Here is a 25545-nt window from a genome sequence, read left to right as displayed (position 1 = left end):
CAGGAGGTAAGGCCAGAGTGATAGGGGATCACGGAGGGGACTTGGCGGGGATGGGGGGGAGTTATACAATCAGGGTTAAGTTATTAATAATCCCTCGGGACCTTACCATAAAAATAACATCGTAGTTCTACTGTATATATAAAACACTACTTAAACACAATATTAAACATGTAGGAGGAGCAGAGTTAAGCACAGAATAACAAAAACAGACATGGGAACACATAGATCAGTCTGACTTAGCTTAAGAGATACCATGACTAAGATCCATCAAACAGAAGAAGAGCCACTTCTTAATAAAAATGTCTTCATCAGGGGCGCCTGGGTGGCTCAGTGGGTTAAGCCTCTGCCTTCGGCTCAGGTCATGATCCTGGGGTCCTGGGATCAAGTCCCGCATAGGGCTCTCTGCTCAGCAGGGAACCTGCTTCCTCCTCTCTCTCCGCCTGCCTCTCTGCCTACTTGCGATCTCTCTCTCTCTCTCTGTCAAATAAATAAATAAATAAAATCTTAAAAAAAAAAAAAAAAGTCTTCATCAGAATTAACAGAGTAGTTGTTAAAGTGGGTCATTTCCTAAGCCTTTTAGACTTTCTACGCTGATCAGCTCTAATTGCCGGAGTTCCAGGAGCTGAGAGCTGACACCCTCTCTCATACAGCTTTAAGGTAGAACTGGAGAAGTCGAACTGCACAAAAAAGTTTATGGAGCAGGCCAAGCTCAACCCCCACAGAGCATCGACTACAGGGCAGCAACAGACTGACACAGGGTGCAGTCGGGCTAGCAACATATCCTCATTCTCACCTACTAACAAGCAGGTATCTTGCTATTAAAGTAAGCGCATCCATTATGCTTACCATGCGAGGGATGAAGGAACTTGCACAGGGTAATGGACAGATCAAAACACTTATTTTGGCAACAAATGCAGATTATGCTCTGAACCAGCATTTACCGACACTGTCTAATTACGTTATTTAATTGATAATGGGCTCACTGCCCATATGCAAAATAACTCTCTTGTTACAGTAGATAAAACATAACCTTACTATATTATATTAAGCGTACTTAAAAACCAAGGCACACAAAGCTTCTTGAAAAATCTTCTCAAATACAAATAGCGTGGTTTAACTCTGTGCAAAGCTCTACTTGTCACCGTATCAACACTGTAATTACAGCTAACATGACAGTCACTGGTCCTAAGCAGCCCGTCTGGTTTGAGAGATGAAAGGCGCTGCCGGGGCAGTGTGATCAGCATGGCTGGTCCACAGCGGGGCCAGAGGACACCCCACAGAGCCGTGCAAGTGAGCAAGCAGACACAGAGAACTGCAAATGCGGAACTCAAGGCTGTGGGACACCTCTCAACACAAACTTCTGGTAAATTTTACGTTTTTTTCCCACAGTTAAAAAAAAATACTTAGAATTTAAAAACCTGTGAAAGTTTCACATTTGGATCAAATTTAGCAATACTTTGGGGCAGCTTTTTAACTAACTCAAGAGGCCGGCACAAAACACAAAAAAAAGTCATAGTTACTTGGTCTTTGTTTCCTCCCACCCCATTCAGGAGGGCCGGCCTATGGGCCTATGGGATGAGATCCCGCTCCCCAGCACAGAACCACAGCAAGAGAGAACAGCTGACTGGAGGGTGGGGGGAGGAAGCACCAAAACAGGGATCCAGCTCAAGGATCACAATCAGAGTTGAGCAAGATGTTTTTCCTTTTTCTTTTTTTAACTCCAGTTTCAAAGTCATATCACAGTACTTGTGCAATCAGTCTCAAAAGACACAAAACACAGCAAGCCTTCCAGGACAGCAACATTTAGTACGAGAAATCAAGGTCCCAAAGGCATCAAATCAACAGTCTCAGGGTCTCTGATTTAGAACTATTCAAGTTATGCCATTGACTGGGTCTGCACACACCAAAAATAGCCACCGTGTCAATGGCGCTTTTTCCACCAGCAATATCACGTTACATCGTTTTTGCTGAATGCCTCTCATCAATCCCCCACACGACCAAAATATTCTAAGTTTTGCGATTCAACAACTGTGCACCCTTTTCACTCCTCGGTTGAAATGGAATGTTAAGGATACTGCTCAGATCACTTTAGAAACTCTCACCTTACAAAAAAGGCTGAAATTTGAATTTTCTACTGGGAAATGTGCAAAACCATCCTGTTCTCGCAAAGGCACGCAGAACTCCCCATAACCTGTAGAAATCGCGAGGCCGACGCGTGCTGCATCTTAACTGCTGGAGACAAAGTGGTTTTCAAACACAGGCCCCCTCGGGCCGGCTTAACCTTCCAAAGCCTCTTCCGAAAATCCCTGGACGCCGGGCCGCGAGCCGGGCTCTCCCGAGCAGCCGCAGGCGGGGACCTCGCCGGGGCCCGGGACAGGAGCCCACCTCCAGAAGGACCGAGCCGCCTCCACCCCCAAGCCCCAAAGACACAAGCCCGAGCAGCACAATCCCTCTTTGAGGGGACTGAATCCATGCGGCAAGGCCAACCCCACACGCGCGCGCACACACACACGCACACACGCGCTCACACACTCACTCGCAGCTACCGCCCTGCCAGGGGATGATGAAATGAGGAACGGAAATTAACATTTCAGGCAACGTCTCACATTGTTCCTGGAGGCCAAGGACTGCCGCCGCCGCCGCCGCCGCCGCCGCTCCCCTCCCACCCGCCCCCCAGGCCCGCCTACCCGCCCCGCGAGACGACACCCCCGCGCCGCTGCCCCGCATTCCTGCCCCCCGGCGGGCCTACGCGCGCCCCCGGCGCCCCCACTCTGCCTCCACGACTCCGCTTCGCCCGCCCCCTCCGGCTCGCAGCCCGGCAGCCGCCTGCCCCGTTTCCAAACAGCGATAATAATAGGGACGCCGGGAATAACAACTACAACCGACACCGCGGCGGCACCCCTCCCTCGGGTCAGAGGTCGGCGCGCCCGCTCCCCAGCCGCCCGGGGCCCCCGCCCGGCCCTCGCGGCTGCCCCGGGCCCCCCGACTCCCCCGGGCCCACCCTCAACCCCTCGCGGCTGCCCCGGGCCCCCCGACTCCCCCGGGCCCACCCTCAACCCCTCGCGGCTGCCCCGGGCCCCCCAGGCCCTCCCGGAGCCCCCGCCGGCCCCTCGCCGATGCCGAGGGCGCAGGAAGGCCCAGCCGGAGCCCCCGAGCCCCTCACGGCTGTCCGGGCCCCGACGCCCACCCGGAGCCCCCAGTCCGTCCCTCCACGGCTGTCCGAGCCCCGAGACCCACCCGGAGCCCCACCCGCAGCCCCGCGCGGCCGCCCCGGGCCCCCCAGGCCCCCCCAGAGCCCTTCGCGGCGGCCCCGGGGCCCCCCCCGGGCCCCCCGGAGCCCCCGCACGGCCCCCCGGGAGCTCGCGTCGGCCGCTCACGGCTGCCTGGGCCCCCCGGAGCCCCCGGTCGGCCCCTGAGGCGCCCGGGCCCACCGGCGCCCGTCGCGCCGCTCCGCCCGGAGGGGAGGCCTGCAGGCCGCACGGCGGCCCCCACGCCCCGGCGCCCGCCCGACCCCCCGCCCCGGCCCGCGGCGGCTCTCACCGGCTCCCGGCGGCACGGCTCCGCGGGCTCAGCGGCGGCGCGCGGGCGAGGCCATGCAGCCCCGGCCCGTCTCCCGGCCCGAGCGGGAAGGCGGCGGTGGCGGCGGGCTCCGAGCGCCGGCGAAGCGGCAAGGCCGGCGGGAGGCGAGCCCGCCCCTCGGGCGCGGCCAGGCTCGGGCGGCGCCGCGGCGGCGCGGGCGCTCACTGAGGGGACGTCGGGCCGCGCGCTCGGCGGCGGCGCCTCCCCGCCTGGGGCCCTCGCTCCATCGCGCTCCGGCTCGGCGGCCTCTGGCTCCGGGACCCGGCGGCGGCTGCGGCGGGCGCCGGCCGCATGAGACGCCGCCGCCCATTGGCCCGCTGTATCCGCCTCCGCCATTGGCCCGCTGCGGCCGGGCACAGGGCTGCGCACGTCACGGCGTCGGGGAGGAAGTGCGCCGGCGGGGGCGAAGGGGCGGCGGCGAGAGGGACAGCTGCGGTTACAGGCCTGGGGCGGGACCAGAAGGACGGCCCGGGACGGATTGGCCAAGGTCGTGCGTCCGGACGCACGGCACGCGAGGGTAACGAGCAGCCGGATTGGCTGCTTGCGTCGCGGAGGGGACGGGTCTTTCGCCCTCAGACGTGACGATTGGTCGTTGCAGATCCCGGAAGCGACGAGCGAGACGATCGAGAGCCGGAGTCTGGGGTCCCCTGAGCTGGAGGGCGAGGTGGCGGCGGTAGGGCCGCGTCCCCCGCGCCGGGGGGCCTGGAGCCCGGTCCCGCCCGGAGGCGGCCTCGGCGGGCGGAGCGTCTTCGCGCTCGCGCACCCTCGGATGCACGCGGGGAGTGCGGGCGGCGTGCGCTGCCCGGGGCGCGGGGCCTGGACCGCAGCGGGCGGCCTCCCGCACCCCCCCGGGCAGCCGGACGCGGCTCTTCCCTCCTCGGCCGGGCCCCTCCCCAGGTGGGCCGGGCACGCGGCGGGGCAGCCCTCCCGCGCGGCGATGACCCGAGGGACCCGGGAGCCCCGCTGTGTCTGCGCGCGAGGGAGGAATCGGCGCTCCCGGTCCGGGTCCCTGACGGTGCCGTCCCGCGGGCGTTTGATGACCCGGGCCCTGGCCGGGCCGGCAGCTGGGCGGGGACGTTCCTCGGACGCCGTCCGGCCCGGTGCAGGCGGAGGCGCGCGGCGGGCGGGGCGCGGGCCGGGAGCGGGCGGAGGCGGGGGCGTTCGGCCGTCGCTGCGACCGCACCCTGGGCTCGAGCTCGGGGAGCTCAGCGGGCAGAGCGGCGTGGAGCTGGCGCCGGGCCGGGTGCGCGCGTTCGTCCGCCGCACGGGGAGCCGCAGGGGCGGGCGCGCGCGGTGAAGACCGGGCCCGGCTGCCGAGCGGCTCGCGACGGCTCTCCGCAGGGGGTTCCCCGCGCGCCGCTGCCGGAGGGTGCGGGCAGGACGCTGGGTCTGCCGCCCGGTCGCCGCCAGCCACGGAGGACTGTGGTGCGGGAAACGGCCCGAGTCAGAGCCCCGTGTGCCGTGAACGTGCGATGCACCCGAGTTCGGAGCCTGCGCGAGGAAGGAAGCGTAGACTCTCCCGCGTCCGCGTCCGCGTTTACCGCACGGGGACCGCGCTGGGGATAACGGCGTCGAGTAAAATGCACTGGGAGAACTCGTTTTATCTCGTTTTCTAACTATTGCTCCTAGGAATTTTTTTTTTTCCAGAATTTATTTACCTACCCGAGAGGAAGAGCGAGCACACGTGGGGAAGGCGGAGGGAGAAGCAGGCTCCCCCCTGAGCGGGAAGCCCGGTGCGGGGCTCGATCCCGGGACCCTGAGATCCTGACCTGAGCCACCCAGGCACCCCCCACTACTAGGAAATTTTAAAGGACACCCTGGCTGCTTTGCAGTTCTCTTCGACAGCCCCGGGCAAAGGGCGACCTAACTGATGTGCTTAAGGTGGAGAGAGAGCAGCATTCAGTACATCTTGAAGGCTCTTAAGTGCCCACTGTGTTTTCAGCACCGTCTGAACACCTGTACTAAGTACAGGGTGATGGGGGCAGAAGAGGGGTACTGTTTTATGCAAGTTAGTTGGTGAAGAACTCAGATATGATGACCTTTGAGGAGAACCACAGAGTAGAGAAGCAAGGCATGATTTGGGGAAGAGTACCCCAGACGGGGTCAGAAGGTGCCCCACAAGCAGAGAACAAAGTCCAAGCAAAGAAGATGAAGGAGGCGGCTGGCCAAGGGTCCTGAATTGGAGTCGGGATTTCACCCTGAGTGCAAAGGTCAGCCTCTGTACGGTTGCAGGGCCACGAGTCATGCACGACCTGACCTACCATTCTAGGATCTCTCTGGAGATGGCCAGAGCACAGAGAAGGGGGTGTGGGGTAGCAGTGCCATGCAGACTCGTGAGACCGTTGGATCTGGGCTGTGTTTTGAAGATGGAATTGGCAAGATTCTGTGGGCTGTAAGAGAAACAAAGGTCCAGGATGAGGTCAACACTGGCTTGGAGGACTCTAGCAGAGGTAGAGGTTTGGGCTGAGAAGCTGGGAGTTTAGTTTTGTACAGTTAAGTGCTAGATCCTTGGGCCTCCATGTGGATGACAGGCAGACGGGGGGGGGGGGGGGGGACGGGACAACAACAGAGAGCTAAGAGGTAGCTAGGGGCAGGCGAGGCCCCGAAGGCACGTGATAAATTAAGCCTGCAAGCGGCACCTGCCAGGAAAAGCCTTTAATCAGGCTCTGGAGCGGAGTTTTGTTTTGTTTTTAAGATTGTATGTATCTGGGACACCTGAATGCTTCTCCCTCTGCCTGTAGAGCCCCCTGCTTGTGCTTCCTCTCTCTATCTTTTAATAGAAGATTTTAGGGGCGCCTGGGTGGCTCAGTGGGTTAAAGCCTCTGCCTTCAGCTTTGGTCATGATCCCGGGGTCCTGGGATTGAGCCCCAGCATTGGGCTCTCTGCCCAGTGGGGAGCCTGCTTCCTCCTCTGTCTCTGCCCACTTGTGATGTCTGTCTGTCAAATGAATGAATAAAATCCTTTAAAGAATTAAAAAATAAGGGACGCCTGGGTGGCTCAGTTGGTTGGGCGGCTGCCTTCGGCTCAGGTCATGATCCCAGAGTCCTGGGATCGAGTCCCGCATCGGGCTCCTTGCTCCGCAGGGAGCCTGCTTCTCCCTCTGCCACTGTGTCTGCCTGTGCTCGCTCTCTCTCTCTCTCTCTCTCTCTCTGACAAATAAATAAATAAAATTAAAAAAAAAAAAAAGAATTAAAAAATAAAAGTAATAGAAGACTTTATGTGTTTATTTGAGAGACGGAGTGAGTGAGAGAGCACAGGAGGGGGGTGTGGAGCAGGTTCTCCGCTGAGCAGGGGGTCCTACACGGGGCTTGATCCTAGGACCCTGATCATGACCTGAGCCAAAGGCAGATGCCCCACCGATGGAGACCCCCAGGTGCCCCCAGAATTATGTTTTGAAACAGCATGAGGGTGAGCCCATGATGAAAGGCCTGGCGGAGAGCGACTGCAGTAGTTGCAGAGGAAAGAGAGACAGGAAGAAGGCAGGGGTGGTGGTGAAGACGGCAGAATGGGAGAGCAGGGGCAGGCGGCAAACAGATCTAGGAACCTGGGGGGCCTGAAGGAGGGTGCCAGACAGCTCACGGTGCCACACCTTACAGGAAACTAGAAATTTTTATGGGACGTTCCAAGAGAAGCAATATGGCAAACACATGGCCGAAGAAAACAGCTCAGGTCTACCAGTGCCTCATCCTGATCCCCACATGGTAGTTCTCCAGGGCTTTCCAGGGAAGCCTGTTTTCCTTAACGCAGTTACCTAGACCCACTGGGAGTTTCTGATTCAGGAAACCAAGTTCCTGCCAAAAGCAGTTATGTTGCAGTATGTCTGTTCCCCCAGAACCAAAAGGAGCTAATTGTTGATTAAACAAGCTGTTTGTGGCTGCAGAAAACTCCAGTCCCAGCTGCTGCTGAGTGCCCTCCCAGACACTCGATGTGTGCTACTTTGTTTTGCTCCTAAGCCAAGGTCCTCAGAGGGACTCTCCATGCTCCCCTGGACCACCCCCCCCCGCCCGCTGTTGTGGCATGAGAGAGTGGTGGGACATGGGTGGGAGGTCACTGCTGAAAGGGAGGTGGCTCAGCCACCTCACTTGCCTTCTACTTCCTTTTCTCTACAGGTGGCCAGAGCAGGCCACATTCAGACACCTCCCTTCTGTCTGTTTCCCCATGACCATGGGGTAAGAACCGCCATCCGGGTTTGGGCCAAGCCAGCCCTCCCTCGGCCCTGTGGTCAACCCCAGGTCCCCAGCATCCTTCGCATTAGAATTTGGAACCCAAGCTGGCTTCACAATAGATTATTACACGCGTGGCTGTCCGGTAACCAGAGCTCTGTGAGGCTTTGCCCTTCTAACCCTCAAGGGGAGGCGGGACTGGTGTAAAGCAGATGACGCAGATGTTCCTAGGACCCCTCCCCAGGACCACCGAAACCACCCCATAATTTTTAAACTCTGTACCCAGTACTTTTTCTGTAGCCTACCAGGTTCATTTTGTTTCCTAAAAATTTTATCTATTTTTTTAATAAATTATGCGGGTGGGGGGAGGGGCAGGGGGAGAGAATCCCCAGGAGGACTCCCCGCGGAGTGCAGAGCCCACCTGGGCAGATCCCACCACCCATGAGTTCATGACCTGAGCAGAAACCAGGAGCCCCTCGCTCACCCAGCTGAGCCACCCAGGCACCCCTAGCCTATCAGTTCTGTGTAATTTTAAAATCTAAATATATGAACTATACTTTTCTTCAATCAATTTCTCACAAATCCAGCTAGGAGGGTTGAGAGTAAAAAAATAAGTCTTCCGAGGACTTCTTCCCTAGTGAGGGTGTCATAATATTGCATAATATGTTTTATGTAATGAATGTCAGCTTGCGGAAAGCAAGGAGCTTACTCAGCTGGGAGAAGGACTGTGTTCTTAACAGATGCTGGGGTGCCTGCTGGGTTCCGGACGGCGTCACAGCAGGGGCACAACACGACTCTCGCACATACTCCTGGCCCAGACCAGGCAGTTGTGTAGCACGCATGACATTCTAGAAGCTTCGGTGGGTGGCCATGGTCTGACCGTGAGACACCCATCTGCAGTCCCTCCCCTGGGTTTGGGAAGGAGTCACAGATTTACCACCACAGAGGCTCTGCCCTTTGCATTCCCTGTCAAGGAGCCACTGTGAATACAGCCGAGCTCTCCTGGGACAGCAGGCTTCTGGCCCGGGCTGGCCCTGGGAATACCCACAAGTGCTTATTACCCAGAACGGTCGATTCAGAACCTATCGAATGCTGAATCCTGTGAAGACTGAATAACGAGTTCCCCAAATTGTCCCCAGAGACTTCAAGATGTCTTTTTTTTTTTTTTTTTTAGATTTTATTTATTTACTTATTTGACAGAGAGAGACACAAGCGGGGGGGGGGGGGTGGGAGAAAGGGAACACAAACAGGGGAAGTGGGAGAGGGGGAAGCAGGCTTCCCGCTGAGCAGGGAGCCTGATGCGGGGCTCAATCCCAGGACCCTGAGACCATGACCTGAGCTGAAGCAGACACTTAACGCCTGAGCCACCCAGGCGCCCCCAGACTGCAAGACATCAAGCCAAAGAGAAGCTCACAAGGAATAATCTCGAATCTAATCTGAATTCCCGTTTTTTTTTTTTTTAAGATTTTATTTATTTATTTGACAGAGAGAGAGATCACAAGGAGGCAGAGAGAGAGGGGGAAGCAGGCTCCCCGCTGAGCAGAGAGCTGGATGCCGGGCTCGATCCCAGGACCCTGAGATCATGACCTGAGCCGAAGGCAGAGGCTTTTTAACCCACTAAGCCACCCAGGCGCCCCTTAATTCCCATTTTTTTTAAGTGTGGGGTTTTTTGGTAGTGGTTGTTTTGTTTGTTTAAGTAATTTCTACACCACGGTGGGGCTCGAACTTACAACCCCAACATCAAGAATCACACACTCTTCCACATGAGCCAGCCAGGTGCCCTTATGCTCCCTTTTTAAATTAATAGAACTCACATAGCTTTTTTCTTTTTTAAGATTGATTTATTTATTTCAAAAAGAGAGGGAATGTGGGGCACCTGGGTGGCTCAGTGGGTTAAAGCCTCTGCCTTCGGCTCAGGTCATGATCCCAGGGTCCTGGGATCGAGCCCCGCATCGGGCTCTCTGCTCAGCAGGAAGCCTGCTTCCTCCTCTCTCTCTGCCTACTTGTGATCTCTCTCTGTCAAATAAAATAAAATCTTTAAAAAAAAAAAAAAGTAACTGTTCTCAAGAGAGTGATATAGGGCCCTGGGGGCTGGAAGGTTGAGTTAGATGTCCCTAGACTGGTTGGAAGGTGTTCAACCAGTTAACAAGGGAGAGAGAAGTGGTCCCATTTTTGTAGGACTGCACAGAGTGTGGGGAAATGGTGGAAGCAGTGGCCTGAGACACTCATGCACTAGGCCTGAGCAGCGTGGGAGCTCACGGATGGCCGCCGGAGCAGGCCATTTACGCACCTGCCTGGTGGCAAAGCAGAGACCTCTGGAGATGGGTTTGCTGTGAGGGATGCCCTGGCCCAGGTCCAGGCAGCAAGAACCCCAGGATCCCCGATGTCAGTGACTCAGCACTTTCCTGGAGTGGGCAGGCTGGGAATGTATGTGTGCTCCGGCTCCCTGCCTCACCACCTCCGGGCAGAAACCGTGTTTTATGGGCACACAAACCTTTCAGAACATGGTTACGGAGTACTGGGGACAGAACAGAGATGTTCAGTCTTATAGGAATTAGTAAATTGCTTAGCTTTCCAACTTTAAAAGGTATTCAGAAAACAAAAGGATAGATGTCATCTGAGTTAAATAAAGGAATGCTATGGGGCTGCTCCTGGGTTTCATGCTGAATGTTGCAAGTCACCTTCCAGTGACCTTGGGCGCAGCACCCACATGGTCCAGAGAGGCTGGCTTCCCATGCCTACGTCCCCCAGACCTCCCAGACTAACACTTCAGTCCCTCTCCTCTGCCCAGAGATGGATTGTAAACATCGTCTATGGGCTCTGTTTCATTTTGTTTATTCTGTTTATGAAACTGTAACCTCACGTCGGAGTGCCTTAGGGCCCAAGTCACAAATAAACTGTCAAACAAAATAAACATAAAACAGCAGGGCAGAGATGTGGTCAAACCCAAACTGCATGCTTGGATTCCAGGCCAGTATAAGGCCGAAGCCCCCTTCTCTCTCCAGGTAATCTCCCACTTGGCTGATCAGCTCAGACGCCTCCTCCAGCCAGGACTGGCCGTGACTTCCAGCAACACAGGACCCTCCCGGAAACGGCTAAGTGCACCCCAGGGAGGTCCTGGCGCCTGGCCTCAACCTGCTGGTTAGTGTCTGTGTATCCAGTGCACTGTCGCGGGGGAGGGGGTGCTTAAGGGAGCTCTGGTTCAAACCCTTTGTAGAAGCGGTCACCTTGTCCTCTGTCAAATCAACCTGTCAATTACAGTGAGAAGGACCAGCTCCCGAAACTGCTCCTCCCACACCTGCTCCTGGCAGGGCCTGTCCCGGTCTCAGCCCTCATCTGACCGAGGGCAGTCATGTGTTGCCCATCCTGGGATCAGCCGGCCACCAAGGTAAACCTGAAGCCACCCCTGGCTGCCCCGTGCCTCTGGGTAACCAGCTCCCTCAGCCCGTCCCACCAAGCCAAGCTCACCGTCCTGCTCCGGCTCTTGCAGGGCCCGCCCTCCCCCGCCCTGCCCCCGCCCTGCCCCCGCCCTGCCCCCGCCCTCCCGAGCCCCGCCTCTAGCAGAAAGGATGCTTAGAACACAGACCAATCAGTCTTGAGCTCAAAATCCTCCGCAGGATCCTCCACCTGGAGGATGAAGGCATGGGGTGGGATCCAGCCCGCACACTCTTGCCCCCCCCACCCCAGCCTGGGCTCCCCTTGCCTCCGTAGCCAGTTCGAGGCCCTCACATACCACACCATGTGCTCTGCTGCTTTGGTTCTCTTGTTTCTCATTGGAATGGAAGCTCGTTGAGGACAGGTGTCTGCTCACTGCTGTGTCCCCAGCACCTAGGGCACGGCCACAGAGTAAGTGTCTGTTAAGGAAAGTGCCGTTTTATCCCATAAAAATCTACCTTCTTCTCCAGTTCTTTCATTTTCTGCAACTGTTTGAGGGCCTTTCACCAATCCCCCCGAAAACACCCTCAGAAACTATCCCCACCTGTTCCTTTTTTTTTTTTTTAAAGATTTTATTTATTTTTTTGACAGACAGAGATCACAGGCAGGCAGAGAGAGAGGGGGAAGCAGACTCCCTGCTGAGCAGAGAGCCTGACGCGGGGCTCCATCCCAGGACCCCGAGATCATGACCTGAGCCGAAGGCAGAGGCTTTAACCCTCTGAGCCACCCAGGCCCTCCCCCCCCCCCGCCCCCGGCAAAAAACTGCTCTTTTTACCTCTCCTCCCCTCTTTGCATCATCTTTACTTTGGGACCAGTAACAGCTCTGGGGGTCTTTCCCACCCTTCTGAATCTCTCCTCCTTTCTTTTGACCTCTCTTTGTCCTTTCTCTCTTTGTTCTGCATTACAAAACACCCAGGAATGAGCTAGCAGTCTCTCAGAACGGGGAGCTGAAGTTCTGAGTGAAAGAACTTCTTTAGCAGGCTGGCAGGAAACGGAAACGCAGAGATGACTGGGAATGTCGCTTGCCGCTGTGTCTCATTCCTATTCCGCTACGGCTGTCCAAATTCAACGTGGTTCACACAGTTTCTCCAGAGGTGCCTCCACCATTGATTCGCTGAAAGCCTGTAATAGCCATAGACCTCTAGGATCTAGGCCCAGAATACTCAGTGCCTTCACCAAAGGGCACAGAGGACTTCATGGAGACAGCGTGTCCCATCCAACCCCAAGAAATGGACCCGCTCTGCTGACGATGGCCGCCTGTGGGTTACAGAGCGGAGATACAGAGCAGAGATGGTGGGTCTAATCACTGTCCAGATCCCAGAGGTGAGCAAGCAGCGGATCCTGTGGGCTCTAATGCCCGTTCAGCTGAAAGTTGTCCGGTGGACCATACACAAAAAGTGAACGCCTTCTACCTTCCCATATCTTATCATTCACCTAACGAGTAACCCCTGAGGCCAGGGAGATAGCAAGCTAGTAACTTCCAGGAATAGGCTATAAACTGTGACATCCAGACATGGTCCCTCTTTTCTGGTAACTGAACCCAGGCAAGGCTTCTGGACCCACACTGAGGGGTTAAGGAGGGACCGCAGAGCTCTGGCCAGTGACGATTCCCCGCTAGCTACTGAACCTGGACAGGCAAACCCCAGCTTGGCCCAACTGTGGTCGGCAGCCTCCCAAGGAGACCCTGGATGCCCCCTGCCCCCGGGAGAGTGCGCCCACACTCTCGGGCTCTCCCTGCCAAATGGGGCCACGTCATGTGAGCAGCCCCCCGGAGATGCCCCGCGGTGAGGAGCTGAGGCCTCCTGCCAGCAGCCAGGCCAAGGCATTAGCTTGGAAACCCAGCCTCTAGCAGCTCTAGCACCAGGGGAGCTTGAGACGGCTGCCGCCCTGGCCGTCGACCGGATTGCACCCTTGTGGCGGACGGAGCCTGAGCCACCTGGTCAGCCACAGCCAGCTTCCCGATCCTCAGAAAACTGCGTGACACAAGGAACGTTGTTTTAACTTGCCGAGTGTTAGGGTCTTTGTGCCGTATCAACTGGTAGTGGATACGGTCAACAGAACAGAGTAGATGAATAACCTGGTGTGTGCTCTCCGGAGCTCTGGGAGTTAATGGAGGAGAGTTAAGGTGGAGAGGAAACAACCCCCGCACTTGTGGGGTGCCCCCCGGACGTTGGTCCAAAATCTCACACCCAGCCGTCTTGAGAAACAGGGAGGTTCCAGAGAGTCACACACACACATTTCTACAGGTCATTTGCAAGTAGAAATGGACTTTTTATCCTTTCAAGAGCAAAATCTATGACTACCAAATCCCATACATATGACTAAAGCCCAGCTAATTGCGGAGAAGAAACCATTGCTAGAGCGAGGTCTCTAGTTCAGAAACAAAATTTACCAAAACTCAAAGAAATGAGTTTATTCAGACGTTCTACAAGGGGGAGTCTCTTACAGAAGACACCCTCACATCAGCCATACGACGTCGCGGAACAAGCCATTCCAGGCTCTGTGCCTTCGCCTCTGGACGAGCTGAGCAGCAGTTACGGTGACCAACCACCCAAGGGCCTCCGAGGCCAGGCTAAGTGTGGAAGCAGCCGCGCTCCGAGAAAGAAACAGAGTTGGAAAGTTCAGTTGCTGCCAACCTGCTCCCTTGGGAAGAAGCAAGTAATGATTAATTACGTTAGTAGGAAGCCTAAATATGGAAACCAAAGGCGGCCCAAAAGGTCAACTCCTGTCTCCAATCCACAGACAAGGAGAACTTATCAGGAGCAGCGCGCCTACACCAGGAACTCGAGCGCCCAGGACCCCCAGGAGCCAAGGAACAGGGAGGAGATCCCGCGGTGGGAGTGGGCAGCTGTCCTCTCTGCTCCCCTCCTTCCCACAGCCCACACACACCTGCTGTCAGGGTGTGAATGCAGACAGACCTAGGACGTGCCAGACTCACACCTGGAGTTCACACGGGGGTTGCCTCAGGTGTCTAAGGGGAGCCACGCTGAGCCGTCCGGGTGCGTGCCACGTTCAGAGAGCCGGGGCAGGACAAACTTGTCGATGGCGTTAGGAAGTACAGACAGAACCAAGCTGGCCTGTGAGGGAGGGCCTGAGAGCCCAGGAAGCTCCAGGGAGCCAGCTTTCTGAGGCCTTATCTTTCCAGGGTCCAGGGCATGGGCACCTGAAGGCGTAAACGAGAGCCCCAGTGCTGGGCAGGACTGAAGCCCGGCGGGCGCAGAGTCCCCCGGGGGCGTGGACACAGCCAGCCGCCTGAGGAGCCGTTGACGTGCGTTTGAATCGACACGTTTGCGTTCTCCCCCAGTCTCCTTCGCCTCCACATCCCAGGAACACACTCCTGGGTGTAAGGGACTTCCGGTCATGGGCTGCTTTCCTGTACTTCGACTGTATTTTATCCTTACAACAACCCCGTGGGAAACCCAGGGCTGCTATTAGCTTCACTTTGCAGATAATTATTATCCCCATTTTAATGATGTGAAAATTGAGGCTTGGAGAAGGCAGCAACTTGCTCAGGGTCATAGGCTGAGAACAGAAGCCACTGTTGTTCTGCAGGAGGCTGGCCTCTTGCCGTCCCCCCCGCATGGCTTCCCACGGAGTGGCCGGGCGAAGCAGTGGGACCACAGTAACAACTTCACGTCCGTGTCCGTCGGAGTGTACCTTACTCTCCTCCCGAACACCTTCAAATTTCTTGGAGGCTTTGAGTCACAAAACCTCTGGACTGGGTGATTAGGGAACAGGGGTGAGGGCGTGGGGCTCAGTCACTTCCCATCAGGGCACATTGCACAAGCCTTGTTAAGGTACGAGAAAGCGCTGTCTGGGGAGTTGCAGTCCGGGACTGGTCCGGGCAGAGCGAGCGCCGGAGCCAGCACCCCGGAGGCAGTAAGTGGGTGGGGCAGCTGGGGGGGGCGCCGAGAGGAAGGCCTGGTGGTGAAAGAAGGTGGTGAGAGGACGGGAGAGGCAAAGGGCGGTGAGCTCAGCTGTGTGAACCGTGGCAGCCCCTCACACAGCCCTGGGCCCAGGGGCTGCTCTCAGAGAGAGCCCTGCAGAAGCACCCGGTGCTGGAGATCTGAGCACCCACCATCAGGACACTCAAGGTGACAGATGTCCCCACACTCTCCTCGTTGCAGCAGGGAGGGAGGGAAGCCTACACAAACCACACTACTGTTCTCACACCTAAGGAGTAATGGTGGGGAGTGCGGGCCCAGAAACCAGTCAGACCAGCTCTGAGACTCAGTGGCGTCACTTCTCAGCAGCCAACTCAGACGGGTTCATTTCTGACTCTGTTTCCTCATCTGTAAAATAGTGGACCAGAGTGGAGAATAGAAGAGTGTCTAGGGGCGCCTGGGTGGCTCCGTGGGTTAAGCCTCTGCCTTTGGCTCAGGTCATGATCCCTGGGTCCTGGGATCGAGCTCTGCATGGGCTCTCTACCCAGCGGGGAGCCTGCTTCCGCCCCCCCCCCCCCCGCCTACTTGTGATCTCTGTCTGTCAAATAAATAAAATCTTTAAAAAAAAAAAAAAAAGGAAGAGCGTCTGGTATGGGGGCACGGGGGGGGGGGCTCAGTCTGCTCACGGTGGGCCTTCCTTCGGCTTCGGCTCCGGTCCGATCTCAGGGTCCTGGGATCCAGCCTGTTAGGCTCCCGGCCCCAACCGGAGTCTGCTTCTCCCTCCCCGCCCCCCCCAAATAAAATCTTGAAACACAAAGGGAGCGTCTGGAATGGACCAGGCACCAGTTAACATCACCTCTTGCGGGGGAGGGGGAAAGGGTGCCTGGGGGGGCTCAGGTCATGATCTTGGGGTCCTGGGGTCAGTCCCAGGACGTCCTCCCTGCTCTGCAGGAAGCCCGCTTCTCCCTCCCCCTCTGGCCCTCACCTGCTTGTGCTCTAATAAACGAACAAAATCTTTAAAAAAAGATCCGCTGTAGGCTGTGTGGAAGGCGTGAAGGCGACGTTTCCATAAGCCACACGCCATCCACCTAGTCCTCCATTTGTGTCCAGACGGAGAGCTCCAGCAGTCAGCGGCCTCCAGGCTGACCACTCAGGCGCTGGGAGCAGAGGCGGCCGGGCAGGGGGCTGCCTGCGGGCAGGGACGAGCCGTCTCCGGGCCCTGATCCGATGACCCGCGCTGGGACGACTCCCAACGCCGCTGCGCCCCCGGCAGAAAGGAGACACCCGCAGGACGAGGGTCTGCGTGCGCGAGGGCGCCGGCCGCCTCCCTCCGCCGAACCGCGAACCCAGTGCAGGGCCCTACAGCCCGGAGACAGGGTCCCGCGTGGGGGTCGCGGCCCGAGTCCGGGTCCCGGGTGGGGGTCGGGGTCGGGGTCGGGGTCCGAGTCCGGGTCCCGGGTGGGAGTCGGGGTTCGAGGCCGGCTCCGAGGTCGGGGTCCGAGGACCGCTCTCTGGGCGCGGTTCCCTCGGGCTCCCTCGCTTCGCCCCGTAACCCCGGGACCCGGCGGTCCCCCCCAGCAGCGGCGACCGGGGACGGCGTGGCCGCGGCACGGAGCCCGGCGCGGAGTCCCGACACCCTCCCTCCCGGGCTGCACTCGCGGCGCTCCGCACCCGGCGGCACCTAAGCCACGCTAGGGAACGCCGGGGCGGCCGGGGGCGCCGCTGGGCGCGGAGCACCCTCCCCGAACGGCCGCCACCGCGCAGGCGCCCCCGGGCCGCCCACCGCGCAGGCGCCGCTCCCGGGCTCGCCCACCGCGCAGGCGCCGCTCCCGGGCCAACATGGCGGCCGCGCTGCTGCTGCTGCGATCCCTCTGCCCGGGCCCGGCCGCGGGGTCCGCGCCACTGCGGGGCCGCTGCTCGCGCTGGAGCCTGGGCCTCGCCGCCGGGGCCGGAAGGAGGTGCTGGCACTTCGTCCACAGGCCTCCGACCCGACTCGTGGGGGCCCGAGGCCACGCCAAGCAGGTACCTGCCGACGCCGGGCCGGGCTCCCGCATTCCAGCCCCTGACCTCCGGCCGGCCCCCCTCCTCCTCCTCCCCGCCCCCCCGCCCCGATTCCCCCTCGATTCCGCCCCGATTCTTCCCCTGACCCCCGGCCCCCAGCTGGGACCGGCCCCGAACGAGAGCGGCGCCTTCGGGTGCGGGGAGGCCGCCCGCAGCCCCGGAAGAGACTCCGCCCTGGCCCGGCCTGCATCTTCCCAGCCCCTTTTGGTGTATTGATATTTTCTGCCTGTTGCTTGTTGTTCTGGCGTCTGAAAATCGAATCCAGGGGTGCCTGGCCCAGTCGGTGGAGACTCCGACTGGATCCTCGGGTGGTGAGTTCGAGCCCCACCCACGTGGGCTGTAGACAGTACTTGAAAATAAAATCTTAAAAAATACTTATTTTAAGGGGCGCTTGGGTGGCTCGGTCCATGAAGCATCTGCCTTCGGCTCAGGTCATGATCCCGGAGGCCCTCGACCCGAGGGCAGTCTGCTTCTCCCTCTCCCTCTGCTCCCCGTTAGTGCTCTTCTCTAATAATACTTGAGAGCGAGCGAGATCGCAGAGGCAGAGGGAGAAGCCGACCTGTGGCCGAGCAGGGAGCCAGAGGCAGGGCTCCATCCCAGGACCCCGGGATCAAGACCCCAGCCCAAGGCAGATGCTTCACTGGCTGAGCCACCCAGGGGCTCCCCCCAAAAAAGTTTTAAAAACTGAGCTCAGTGAGAGTGTCACTGAGAACTGTTTCATAGGTGGCTCAGGTGGGTCCGACCTCATGAGGAGGAGTTCCATGTGGTCCTTGGCTGTTGGTCCCAGGGGGCTGACGGTTTTGTGTGAGCAAAGCACTGTGTGTGTACCTGACCTGCGTCTCACAGCTTCAGGTGTCACAGACCTGCGTTAACCGAGCACTCTCCTGACGGTGCGCTCTGGGCTCTGTTCAGGTCAGCTGTTCATGCAGAAAACAAAGACCCCCTGTCCTGCTGCCATTTTGGCTGGTGATTCCCTCCAGTCCTCTCTTAGGAGCTCAACTCACATTTTAGGTCATAATTTGTCATTGTTGTTCTGTTTTACCATAACTCGGGGACCAGTTTGAATTATAATTCTGCTGTAGATTACAGCCCATCCTCTGATTTTTTGTTTCTTTTCAGACTTTGCAGCTGCACCGGCTAACCCCAGCCTTCGGAGGGTTCAGTGAATTTTTGTTGGAACGGCATCTCCTCCAGAATCCAGTCAGACTCTGGAGACTCTTAGGTGTGTACCTTCTGAAACACCGATGACGGGTACATGCTGTGACAGTTGTAAATCAGTCGGTGGAGCAGCTGGTTTGACACCGACAGAGAAAGGAAATCACACAGGGGACTTTGGCTTCCGTTTCTCCGGAGCCCTGAGATGCTGTGAAGTGCAGTTCACAGTCAGACAGACTGACCAAGGTCTGAACGGCCGTGTGTACTTATCTGAGTTGTCCCCCCACTCTTGTATGGCAATAATTGGGCTTCCAAGGTCTTCCATATTCTCCAGCTGCAAGAACGCCCCGCAGGATCTTCACAGTGGCTCTGTATGTCTTATACCCAGAAGGGAACTACAAACAGCCCACAAGTAATTTATTTTTAACAATAGTTTTATCATTTAGTGAGACACCATGACATCTTCGCGAGAGATCTTAGTTCCAAGGATTTAGGACCTTCAGGGCTGACGAGGTTGATCTTACCCCCTCCCCCCATATATCCAGTTAGAATGGGGAAAAAATCCCCCAACTCCTAAAGGACGTTCCATGGCTTGGTACCCACATGTGTCAGCCACATGCTTGCCTCCTATGTGTATTTCCCCACTTAAGGGTATGCATGTGCCCAGGCACACACCTCACTCTCTAGAAGAGGCCATCAAAGTAGTCCCATTTCTGGTTCTCTTAACGTCATGAGGAAAGGTACAGCTGTCACGGTTGGTGAGACTCTCCTTCCTCTCCTTTTAAACATTAGTTCAGTTAGACAGTGGGTAAGACCGAGCCTCTCGTGGGAGGAGTGTTGTGTCTTGGTGATGGTGGCCACTGGGTTGCTGTTGACGCCTGTGTCGAGCCTCTGTGTTGCTCATTTATTTAAATTTGTTTAGAGTGAATGTGATTATTGAAGGGTTGGTCTCCAACAAACTCATGAGGCTTCATTGTATTCCTCATGTATTCATGAGGATACATTCATAAGGAAGTTTTATCCCTTTGCATTGCTGATTTGAATTGCAGAGACACTCTGTAAGTTCGAGTGATTTGTTATTCTCCGAGTAGCAGCTGCTGTACTAAGGAGGGTCCTGGCTTCTGAGTCTTACGCCCATGGGCTTCAGGTGGCCGCTGCTCTGGTTCCTGATGAAGGTGCTCTCCTGAGTGCCCCCTGTAGGGACAGAGACTTTGTTAAACATGTCCCCTGTCCCTTGTAGGTGCCACTCGCTATTTTAACACCTCCACGCCGCAGCAGAAGACTAAGGACAAGGATAGGTCTAAGGGGAGGACCCCTGAAGATGATGAAGGTACATCTGTCTGACTTTCTTAAATAATGGCTACCTTGGCTGTCATCCCATGTGTGTTCTGGTCTCAGCAACAGGAAACCTGTCTTAAAAGTAGGGTGAGCCCAGGGGTGGGTGGTGGCTAAGTGGGTTGAGCATCCAGCTCTTGGTTGCAGCTCAGGTCATGGTCTTAGGGTCGTGAGATCAAACCCCACACTCAGCGGGGAGTCTGCTTGAGATGCTCTCTTCCTCTGTGTCCCCACTCTCTCAAATAAAATAAGTCTAAAAAAAAAGAAAAGTTAATGACAAATGTAGGGTGCACCCAGGCCCCCGTGTCTCCCTGACTCTGAGCACACCTAACCCTGGTCTTGAATGTGGTTACTGGATCTTTTCCTGCTTGTCCATTAGAGGTGTTTCAGCACCTGTGTCCCCTGTCCTTTCCAGACGTCAGAAGGCAGGTAGAATTACTGTTCTCTGTGCGGAAAGGGTGGGTCTCCATCTGCCTTGAACTCAAGTGTTGTGGGGTGGGGAGGAAGGCAGTGGGGCACCTTGGTTGGACCCTACACACATTCCAGATGTCGTGGAAGACCTGAGAAGCAGCCCCCAGAAGAGAGGCTGGTGCAGTGCATGGCCTTGAGGAAGTAGGGGGACACATCACTGAACCATGTGAGTGACCACTGTGTACCCCAGTTCACAACAGCCTACCTTGCAAATCTTGAGTCTCCTTCCCTGTAGAATTAGGACTCTGATTGGGCAAAGGGGTGAGGGAATAAAAGATCAGTTTAAACTGAATGGGCTCTAAGGTAAAAGCTGGCAGCTTGGCGCTCCCAACAGTGGAAAGGGTTAGCCCGTGGCGACGGCTGGAGTGCACTCAGCACTGTACTGAGTGCCTCGTTTGTCTTCCCCATTACTTCTCGCCTCATAATGACCCCATTATTGTCCCCTATTCTGTGCGGAGTCTCCAAAGGACACACAGAGAGAGAAATGGTTGTCTTGTCAAGGAACTTCTTCGTATTTAGGTGCGTACTTCGTACTTTTGTTTGCTGTACTTGTTCTATTTTAAGATTTTTATTTATTTATTTGACAGAGAGAGTGAATGAGAGAGAGCTCAGCAGGGGGAGAGGGAGACGCTGACTCCCCACTGAGCTGAGAGCCTGATGTGGTGCTCGATCTCACATGACCCGAGCTGAAGGCAGATGCTTAACCGACTGAGCCACCCAGGTGCCCCTGCCTACTTCATTTTTATTTATTTACTATTTATTTATTTATTTGAGAGAGAGAGAGACAGAGCATGAGCCGGAGTGAGGGGACAGGGAGTTTGGAGGGAGAAGCAGGCTCCCCACCCAGCAGGCAGCCTGACAACGTGGGGCTCCATCCCAGGACCATGGGATCATGACCTGAGCTCAAGGCAGATGCTTCACTAACTGAGCCACCCAGGCGCCCCTATTTTTTATTATTATTTTTAAACTAATCTGTATGCCCGATGTGGGGCTTGAACTCATGACCCTGCGAGTTGCACGCTCCAGCAGCTGAGCCGTCCTGGTGCCCCCCAACTTTGAGCTCTTTAGGAACAGCCTTAACTCGCGGAAACCTGTGGCCGTCGGTTGGGTTCAGTGTGGGTATTCCTGGCTTCCGGCTTCGTGGGGCGCCCCCTCTGGCAATCACTCCTTTCTTTGGCTGCAAGCTCCTGGGGTACTTGGCTCTTCTCAGAAGCTTCTGAGTTAAAAGGTTTTTAGGGGTGGAAGATGAGGGTTTGGGTCATCAGAAAATCTACAGGGTTTTGGAAAACAAATACCGGGGTGGGGCTGATAGTGGCAGATATTAGAATTTCTTTCTCCCCAAAAATGAATGTGTTGGTATAGTAATAGAAGTTTGAGGGAACCAGAGGGGGAATCCGGAGGCAGAGTCTGGCCTATCTAAGAATTCGTATGTGACTGCAGTAGCATTTCACGCAGTAGCAGAAGGGAGTCTCGTGTACAAAGTGATTTGGATCAGCTGCTGTTCCTCAGAGAGAGACTGTATCACACGGACCAAAATAAATTCGGCATGGATTAAGTCATTAAATATACAAAGCGAAGTTCTAGGAGAGTTAGGAACAAGCACGGGGAATATTTCCTGTCTCAGAATGGGAAAGGCCTGGAACAAAAGCAGCGGTGACGATCGAGGAGGAGGAGGAGGACGTGGGCGGAGCGCTGGGGTCCAGGTCCTCCGCACACGTGCAGTCCCGCGGACAGCCGTGATGTCCCGAGGAATGGCTGTGGCCGCTGGGCAGACTGTAGATGCGGGACTGCAGCTCCCCACAGGTGGCCCACGTCACAGTGCCAGGAACCAGTGCTGCAGCACGAGGGACACCAGAGACAGAAGCCAGCGTCGCGTGGGCGTCTTCCCACCTGTGTCCCACGCTCCCCCTGCAGCGGCCTGCGCCCGGAGCACAACCGCATCTCCTCTGCCTGCTTCGTGCCGTTGTTTATCACGAGACGGTCATGATTTGCTTGCTTTTGTGTAACCACCTGTGATTACCCATGACCCTGTGGTGTCACGTGATACAAAGTGTAGCTAAAAAAGCAGTTGCTGGATTTCCAGACCGCTGTGGTGTTAATGGTGCTGGTCCCTGAGAAGTGCGGAGACTCCGAGAGCCTTCTCTGGAGGCACCGTGTCTGTCTGGGGCGGGCCTGGCGCCGGTGAGTGTTGGGAAGAACCGGGTTGTCACTGCGACCCCCCCGAGCGCCTCACCACAGTGCCCGCGTGCAGGGTACGCGGGAGTAAGTTCTTCCACAAGGGTTTCCAGGCTGAAAGCCTGGGGCAGCCCTGAAACTCAGCTGTGGCAGTCAGCGGCTGGGGCGGGTGGCTGCCGTAGGGCGCCCTGACGGTGAGGGACACGGCCCCCTGAAGAGGAACCGTGGCACCAGAGTCTCCAGGGGCTCTGTCCAGCAGGTGGACCGTCAGGTGGCCAGGAGGCAGCAGTGTTTCCTGGGCTCGGCCCTCGGCTCTCTCCAAGCCTGTCATTGGTGTCAGGAGCTGAAGTCAGTGTGCGCCGCAGGGCCCGAGTGCGGCCATCGCAGGTGCAGTCGGTCGGATGCAGCCACAGTGGGGGGCAGCGGACGAGGGGGTCCTCGAGGGACACGGTGATGAAGGCCATTGTCCAGTTAGTATGTCTCAGATCCCGCGCAACTTACTGTCATGGAGCGAGTGCTCTGTCTCACACGTACATCTTCCTGCCCTGCTCTCCTCCTTCCCCTCTCCAACCGCCCTCGGGACTTCCTACCTGACCAGTGCTGCAGATACGTGGACTTTTTGCTTGTTTGTTTTCAAGAGATTTTATTTTTAGTAGCCGCTGCAAGCGTGGGATCCAGAGGTGCGTGCTCCACGGCCTGAGCCGCGGGGTGTCCCGGCAATGTGTGTTTTACATGGGTGTCCTTGGGCTACGTTTCAGAAGTACATTTAGTGAGTTAAGAAACAACGGTTTTTCTGTGTCTTTTGAGACCCCTAGCCAAGAAATGAGGGCTTTCTCATTTGTACCCCTGGACAGTGTGTTTGGCCAGCTCACTGTACCTCGTGGGCCTGGGTTGGTGTGAATGGACAGAACACGTGTTTGCAGACCCTTGTCACTGGACGGGTCCTGTCTGGGTGGGGCGTGCCGCACCTGTCTCCTGCCCAGGGAGGAGGGCTCGGGGTGACTGTGGCTCAGAAGCAGGTAGTTCTGTTGAGACGGCAGGTGATTTTCGCCGGACCTCCATGCACCATTCTGGACCTTCAGAGCAATGACCACTCTGGGTTGGGACCTCCCTCTCCTGAGCCTACAGAGTCCTCTAATGGGTCTGCAGCCTCCAGGCCTGGCCAGGACGTCCTTCTCCCTGAAACAGGCCGACGGGGCCAGTTCCACGTGTGACAGAACACCTGGCTGGTTTTTACTGGAAAACGGTTGGATTTTTGTGAAGAAAGAAGAGGTATTTATTGGAGCCTAAATCAAAGCTGTCTTTTTATTGTTTAGAAATTCTTGGGAAAACGTGCAAAGCTGTCTGTTACTTAAAACCAAGCCGTATCTGGGGCGCCTGGCTGACTGTCGCTGGAACACGTGACTCTTGATCCCTCAGGGTTGTGGGTTCGAGCCCCACGGAGTGTGTAGAGATGATGTGAAAAAGGAAATGAAATCTTTTAAAAAATAAATAAATAAATGGAACCAAGCCTTACCTTTTGCATCCTAGACCTGTTCTACACTCTGCAAACAGGTGTGTGTGAGCCGTACGGTCGCTGCAAGCCCTTCTCCAGGAGGGGTGTGACGTGTGGCAGGCAGAGCGGTAAGGAAGGGCTGTGTCACCACAGGCCCTGGGCCAAGTTTGTAAGTCCTGCCAGCAGCTTGTATGCCACAGCCACCGGCCGGGAGCACGGGGTGCACACAGCATCAAGATCCAGGGCGGTCACAGAGCCTCTGCTGATGCGTATCCCGGCTCGCCAAGTTTGATGACTGTCAGCAGCGTTAATAAGAGCACAGTTAATAACCCACTGGGTGGCTCAGTGGGTTAAAGCCACTGCCTTCGGCTCGGGTCATGATCCCAGGGTCCTGGATCGAACCCCACATCGGGCGCTCTGCTCAGCGGGGAGCCTGCTTCCTCCTCTCTCTCTCTGCCTGCCTCTCTGCCTACTTGTGATCTCTGTCTGTCAAATAAAATAAATAAAATCTTTTATTTATTTTTTTTTCAAAGATTTTATTTACTTAATTGACAGAGATCACAAGTAGGCAGAGCATCAGGCACGGGGGAGTGGGAAGCAGGCTCCACGCTGAGCAGAGAGCCTGTTGTGGGGCTCGATCCCAGGACCCCGGGATCATGACCTGAGCTGAAAGCAGAGGCTTTAACCCACTGAGCCACGCAGGTGCCCCCCATTTTTTGTTTCTCAGCTGATTTAAAATGCCTTTCCTTTCCTCTGAACCGCCGGGTCGGGAGGAGGGTGGTGTGTCTGTGGACAGTGCCACGGCAGGCAGGGCAGAGGGAAGTGAGTGGGCACTGAGGTCCAGCTGTGGGCTTGTCCCTGGAGAAATGACCACACGGGCAGCATGGCCTGAGCCCCGTGTGTGTGCAGGGCCCTCGCTGCTCTCCCCCCACGCCGAGTGGCTGCTGTGTCCGTGCAGAAGTGAGGGTGTTGCTGAGCTAGGTCAGGGCGGTCCTGGGCAGGACGGCTGCAGGACAGCACGTGCACTTCTCAAGGACTACCCGGGACAGGCCCGGTGGAGTCTGGTTGGGGTGTCGGGAGAACGGGCCGTGGGGCAGAGGTGAGAGCCGCACCAGAGTTCGGGCCCTTGGTGTGCAGGTACTTCAGAGGACTGGCAGGTGGGCCCGTGAGGAGATGTAGAACGTCGTCCAGGTGCCGAGACGGCCCTCCACCCCAGCTGGGGAGGGGCTCAGCTGACCGGCTGGTCTGGGAGGAAGACTGTGGCCTTGCCTTGGGTGTCTGTACGTAGGACCCTCTTCTGTCTGTGCTCTGAGGGAGGTGACTTCTGCGGTCCTCCCGGCTCTCCCAGTCTGCTTACTCTTCCTCCCAGAGCTGCCGGCGGTGGCCGTGCTGGGAGCTGCTTCTCCTGGTTCCTTACACTGTGTGCTCCTCACCTCCCGCATCAGCCTCCCCAGGTGTCCATGTGCCCCAAGGCCAGGGGCTGAGTTTTGTGTCTTTTTGTCCTCCACTAAGAACTGGGCACGATGCACTATGTACCCTAATGTGATTATTTACCTGATGGTTTGGATGAAGGGTAGGTCGCTGGAAGTCTTGTTGAATTAAGTGGTTGCCTTACATGTCCCGGATAGGTGGCTGTTGGGGAGGGGAGGGCAGACGTGGTAGAAGGTGGCAGTAACTTGCACGTGTGCTGCACGCATCCGGGGTGATCATAAGAGGTCGGGGGCCGAATGTGCCCCCGGCAGAGGGCTCCGTGCGGAGATCAGCCCGTGCTGGGCCCAGGAAGCTTCTGACT

General features: G+C 56.9%; 2 protein-coding genes across 6 annotated transcripts in view; one reads left to right on the top strand and one right to left on the bottom strand.

Moving 5' to 3' along the window:
* The window catches only part of ANKRD11 (ankyrin repeat domain containing 11), a 182936-nt gene extending 179091 nt beyond the window's left edge, over positions 1–3845 (bottom strand). Inside the window, exon 1 of one of the 4 annotated variants that reach the window (XM_080829645.1) lies at positions 3541–3845. The gene's annotated coding sequence lies outside the window, so the exon portion shown is untranslated. The remainder of the gene's footprint in view (positions 1–3540) is intronic. The other 3 variants (XM_080829634.1, XM_080829633.1, XM_080829639.1) reach the window with 3 other exon arrangements.
* A 13032-nt stretch (positions 3846–16877) lies between these two features.
* Positions 16878–25545, top strand: part of SPG7 (SPG7 matrix AAA peptidase subunit, paraplegin) — a 32191-nt gene continuing 23523 nt past the window's right edge. Inside the window, exons 1-3 of one of the 2 annotated variants that reach the window (XM_080829630.1) lie at positions 16878–17083; positions 18242–18344; positions 19518–19607. In XM_080829630.1, the coding sequence (XP_080685756.1) occupies positions 16901–17083; positions 18242–18344; positions 19518–19607 (376 nt within the window). In that variant the 5' untranslated portion in view covers positions 16878–16900. The remainder of the gene's footprint in view (positions 17084–18241; positions 18345–19517; positions 19608–25545) is intronic. The other variant, XM_080829629.1, reaches the window with a different exon arrangement.

The sequence above is a fragment of the Martes martes genome (genome assembly GCF_963455335.1).
Source record: "Martes martes genome assembly, chromosome: 17".
Classification (NCBI taxonomy): domain Eukaryota; kingdom Metazoa; phylum Chordata; class Mammalia; order Carnivora; family Mustelidae; genus Martes; species Martes martes.
Note: the sequence above shows the minus strand (reverse complement) of the source record. Positions and strands in the feature narration are given on the sequence as shown.